At 35.1% G+C, this 5,748-nt stretch overlaps 1 protein-coding gene across 1 annotated transcript in view; it reads left to right on the top strand.

Annotated features, from left to right (window-relative positions):
• Window positions 1-5,748, top strand: part of Tll1 (tolloid-like 1) — a gene marked incomplete at its 5' end in the record, with an annotated part of 192,178 nt that overhangs the window by 152,177 nt on the left and 34,253 nt on the right. The window contains 2 exon segments of the mRNA XM_005373585.2: window positions 1,998-2,193; window positions 4,188-4,313. Of these exon segments, the coding sequence (XP_005373642.1) occupies window positions 1,998-2,193; window positions 4,188-4,313 (322 nt within the window).

Raw genomic sequence — 5,748 nt, 5'->3', positions numbered from 1 at the left:
AGCTCACCTTGTAGCCCAGGCTGGTCTCAAACTCACAACGACCTTCCTGCCTCACCCTCCTGAGTGCTGGGATCACAGGCTTGCACCACCATGTGTGGCAGGAGTTCTTTTTTTTCAGTGTGTAGCCTGATTCTCTTCTCTTTCCACTCCCCCTAATATGATTCATGAATCAGGGCAGTTTTTTCTGTGCTACTTGAAGCAGCTGAGGTTTGTTTGGCTTGCCAAGACTTTTGGCTATTTTCCCTATATTTTTGTCAGTAGTTCAGTGTTGATTTCTATTTTAAGAAAAAAAGATCTGGATTTATGAATTGTACGGAATGAGTCCCGACCTGGTGGTTTCATTTAAAACTGCAGCTTTTGCTCCCAGCAGCCAGTCTTGTCATGCTTCAAACCTTGTGTCACTTTGGATTTCTTTCATGGAATGTATTCCTTTCTAATATTTATGATTGAACTAATCATCTTATTTGTTTCTTCCTTTTCTGTCTACCCACCAAAAGCATGCAAATTCCAGGAGCTCAAAGTTCTGTGCTATTTTCTGAATGATATGTTCCAAACAAGGAGAGTAACACTGAATATGTTTGTTAAATCAATGAATGAATTTTCTGTGATTGGGGAAAAGGAAACAGCAGGTGTAATTCTTTCACAACTAAATCTGTGCCTCAGAAAAAATTTCTTTTCAGGTTGTTCTTATAATACCTTATTTGAAGAGTATCTTTCATAATGTAGCAATAAATCAACAGAGGGAGTCTTCAAATATACATCACTCTCATCCATTCAGGTTGTAATGCCATGAGATAAATATATTTTCTGATGTCGGTTTTGTGATGGGAGAATTACACAAATTAATGAATTGTATGTTGAACAATAGTTGACGAGCTCATTTTTATAATTTTTATACTTTTAAAATTGTGTCTGCCCTTTCCATTTTTCAAATACTACCTAGTAGGTGACTCTATTAAGATTCCAAAGATAATGTCCAACTTCTGTGAAAAAATTAAAAGCAAGAATTTTGTTCAAAATTTGTCTTGTATAATTTGTGTAGTTTTTTTTTTGTTGTTGATTTTAGACATTCAGGACCAAAACATCAGTTCTCTATAAAGTGCATAGGCCCATTGTCTGGCCTAATGTTTACCCAGTCTTTTAAACTTTTTTATTGTTTTGCAACATTATCTTTCTAGCTATCTCAGGTAGGATTCAAATTTGTGATCCTCCTGCCTCAGCCTCCTTCAAGGCTGGGATTACAGGCATGTACCACTGCACCTGGCTTGCCTTTAGTCTTTAAGGAAAGGTGTGGAGTTCCTTCAGATTATAGTGATCCAGAGAAGTATGTCAAGGGAAAGAGGGTCATCCAAACCAAGGCCATTTCACCTTGACAACAGTAACAACAACACTAACAGCAAAAAACACAATGTTGGCTGTTTTTCTATATTCATCTGTACTAATTATGGATAAAAACTTTATAGGCTAGGAAGAAATACCAGATTTCCTTGTCAAAATTAGATTTATAACCTAAAACAATGATATACTGGTCATTATATTTGATTCTAGCATCTCTATGAATAAAATGATGACCTTGTTGATAAATGATGAACAATTTTTGTCCATTTCTGAGGATGTTATACACTGACATGATATACATCTGGCCCAAATTTTGACCACAATTGTCTATCCTGGGTATCTTTTTCAGCTTTTTTGAAGAATCATTATTTGTAGTTTAATTTTCTTCTAAAAGCCAGTTAACTTCTGTTGGTCCTAACTCAGATGGACACACTATTCCATAGAGTTTTTCTTTTTTAATACAAAAGCCCTTTTGCATGTAGATATCCAATGAGTGTAGGGTATTACCATATATGCTCATGGGAAATGCTGTTGTGTACTCATTTAATATAAGTAATTTTTATCTTAACAAGTCAGTACAGTAGCACTGAGAATGCATAATCTTCCTGTAGAAATTGTGTTGCCTGTTAATAGAATATATCATAATCTTACTGTTGTAGATTGAAAGACATGACAACTGTGCTTATGACCACTTAGAAATTCGAGATGGGACCAGTGAAAGTAGCCCCTTGATCGGGCGTTTTTGTGGTTATGACAAACCTGAAGATATAAGATCCACCTCCAATACCTTGTGGATGAAATTTGTTTCCGATGGAACTGTCAACAAAGCTGGGTTTGCCGCTAACTTTTTTAAAGGTATTTCACAGTGATTTACAAATGTGAGATTTCCTTTCTCAGGCAGGGATAAATGCGGTATTTGGTGTGAATGGGAGGGAAATAGGATTGACGTTGTATTAAAAGTTGAAGTAAACACAGTTGCTGAAATGTTTTGATGAGTTTTGATGGGCCATGTTAGTAAAATCTTAGTTTATAACTTTGTAGCATAGGACTGGAACTTTATTAAGGTGCTCTACTATTTGTGTTTTAAGAAATAGGGAAGATAGCGAAACCTAGAAAGAGATCTAGAGATAAGAAAAAAATATGAAATACATACACATAACCAACAAAGGATTGAAAACTGGGTGGGGCCTTACTAACATGGAGTGCATCAGTTTATTTCCAGGTGCTAGCATTTTTAAATAACCTCTTAAAGTATAAGGTTCCCCCAAATTAGAAATAATTTATAAATCTTTTAGCAGAATATTCTGTTAGTTAAAATATCTTTTTGTAAGGAATTTTTGCTGGAAATTTAATTTTAAAGTACCTATGTTTGAATTTATTCTTCTGTCCGATATTTTGTGTGAATTAGCAAGGTAAAAAAAAAACCGCTATTTTAGTGCAAATGATAACATCAAACATACATTTAGGAATTGCATAGATACATATCTTAAGTGTATCACAGTCAAATAATATTTTCCTTTGGGAAGATAAAACAAAATTTACTCTACACTGATTTTTATAGGAAAAATGAGAAATTTGAGCATCTCAAAATTTAATGAGGGCTACAAAATATTTTCATTACCTTAAGGGGAATATAATGGATTTTCCCCATTCATACTGAATTCATATGAATTGAAAGGCAGGAAACTTGATACTTTAATTGTATGAATTCATTAATATATATACAGACACATTTGAAATTATATGTGTGCTTTATGAATAGCAAAAGGAACATGCTGTCAAACTGTTTTCATGTGATATATGTTTGGCTATCAAAAATGCTTGGCATTCTGTTGGTGTATAATTTCTCAAGAGTAAATTTACTCTTTATCTAATTCATATTATGTTATTTCTGAAAAGTTGAGATTATGGAATGCCATATTCATTTTTAAAGATATTATGTATTTTCATGTTTCCACATACATTAGTAAAAATATTGGATTCTTAGATACCCTGAGTCAAAATGTCTATATAAGAAACAGTGTTGTTTTAAATTTAAAGAGGGGAAGTCAATTCTTGAGTTTTATTTCTTTTTAATTTGTATTCTCCATGATCTATTTCTTTGTTTGTTTGTTTTTGGTTTTTTTCCAGTACCAGGAATAGAATTCAGGACCTTGTGCTTGCCAGGCAGGCACTGTGCTGCTGAGCTAAATTCCCAGCCCCTTTGATCTATTTCTTAATAGTTATTTTTCTTTAAGAGCATTTTTACTTTCAGTACTGGGAAATGAACCCATTCCCTCGTGTATTCTATGTGCTCTACCAGCAAGCTACATTCCCAGCCCTGAAAGCCACTTTTTTTTTTTTTTTTTTTTGGGGTTTTTCTCCGGTACCAGGAACCGAACTCACGACCTTGCGCTTTCCAGGCAGGCGCTTTTGCCGCTGAGCTAAATCCCCAGCCCCCTGAAAGCCACTTTTTGAGATATATCCAACAAGCTGTACCATGAAATGAATAGGTAAAACTATGCTTTTACAGTAAGGATTTTTAAATTTCATTCTGACAGATCTCTAGGTTTTAACAATCTTAAAATCAGAAAAAAATTCCCAGTCTGAGACAAGATGAGTTTCAGCTCACCTTGGACTAGGTCAGCAGTCTTTCTCTTGTTTGTTCTACGGTTTGTAGGTTGCAGCAACGTGAATTCTTGTAGGTTGTCCACCAAGGGCTCACATTTTGTTCTTCCTTCTTCGTTGAAGAAAGAAACCATGTCTGTTTTATTCCAGGCTGTTAACCCTTATATTTTCAATGAGTTGTGCACCTTAATATAGAAAGGCATCACACTCTGGCTGTGCTATAATTATAACTATTTTTATAGAGGAAGATGAGTGCACCAAACCTGACCGTGGAGGCTGTGAGCAGCGTTGTCTAAACACCCTGGGCAGTTACCAATGTGCCTGCGAGCCTGGTTATGAGCTGGGGCCAGACAGGAGGGGCTGCGAAGGTAGGACTGGGCTGGTGTGGCCCCCCTACTCTATTCCATTCCGCCCTCTTTTTCTCCCCCACAATGACCTCAATCTCAATCCTTGACTAGACTCCATTCATAGTCTTCAGAGTCACAACTGTTGTGAAACTTTCCCTGGATTCTTGTTATAAAGTTGATCTTTTTCCTGTCTGATTACCAGGCCACCATGTGTATCCATCCCCCATCCATCCCTTCATCCTTCCTTCCTTCTGTGCATCCTTTGTCATTCTCTATATGCATGTATGTGTGCACCCACCCACCCTCCCATCCATCCATCCATCCATCCATCCATCCATCCATCTCACTATCTATCTACTCATCACTTCTTTATCTTTTGCTTACCATAGTCTATGAGTATGTTGCTCTTATTAAAATGAAAACCCTGAGTCTGCATTATCTTTGGATCTTTAGCATTTAACACAAATGTAAAGCATTTAGAATAAAGCTAAATATGAGTTTTATGAACAAATGTCTGATTAAAAGTATTTTTGTCATGGTTCTCCACATTTCCTCTTTGTATTCTATCATGAGTTTTCTTGTATGGAGTGGTATTGCCTTGGTCTGTAATCTCGTCCTTCAGAATTTAAAGCTGGCCCTTTTCCTATTACAGACTCCATACCTTAAGTTACAGGCCAAAAAAAAAAAAAAAAAATTGGCTTCCCTTCTATTCCTCCTGTATTCCTCCTTTAAAATTCCTGCAAGTTCATCTTCATAGAAATTGTAGTACTTTATGTTTATCTTTATGTGTATGTTAATTTATTTTTGCTTTTTCCTACTGAAATGTAAGTCTCTGGAAAGTGAGCACTTTCCTCCCTACTGTGTGTGCAACAGAAGATCTGAGAAGGAGCAAAGGTAGCAAAAGTATTTGCTTAAGGAACAAATGCCACACCTTTGCTGACCTACTGGAAAAAAATTGCAGTCACCCTATTTCTCCTTAAAACTTTCAAGTTCTCTCTTTGGCTCTCAAAAATCTTCATCTTGGCTATGCAACTACTAGTATTCTCCTGGTATTAGAATTTTTTAAAAGAATTGCTAAGAAAATGTAGTATTTTTATAGTAGACAATCCTAAATTAACTTGACTTTTACTAATTTGTACCTTCTAGGAATAAATATTTTACCTTATAATAATTTATCAAAAAGTGCTAATACAAAAGTAAATTTACAGATAGCATTTTGAATATTTATATAATATAATAATATATAGAAGTAAATTTATACATAAAGAAGCAAAGTATTTTAGGTAACTCAACTTCTCAGTAGGAATTAGTTATGAATAGTGTATAATATATGTTATTTTTATTCAATTTGATTTTAAATGCTATGGTTTCGCTGACTTCAGTGTGAAGAAGAGGAAGGATAAATAGTAGCTTTTAAAAGTATATTATTGACTGGCAAGCGCAAGGTCGTGAGTTC

The sequence above is a fragment of the Chinchilla lanigera genome, unplaced genomic scaffold, assembly GCF_000276665.1.
Source record: "Chinchilla lanigera isolate Chin_1 unplaced genomic scaffold, ChiLan1.0 scaffold00002, whole genome shotgun sequence".
NCBI lineage: Eukaryota > Metazoa > Chordata > Mammalia > Rodentia > Chinchillidae > Chinchilla > Chinchilla lanigera.
The sequence above is the reverse complement of the archived record's forward strand: the minus strand, read 5'-3'. Positions and strand labels throughout refer to the sequence as shown.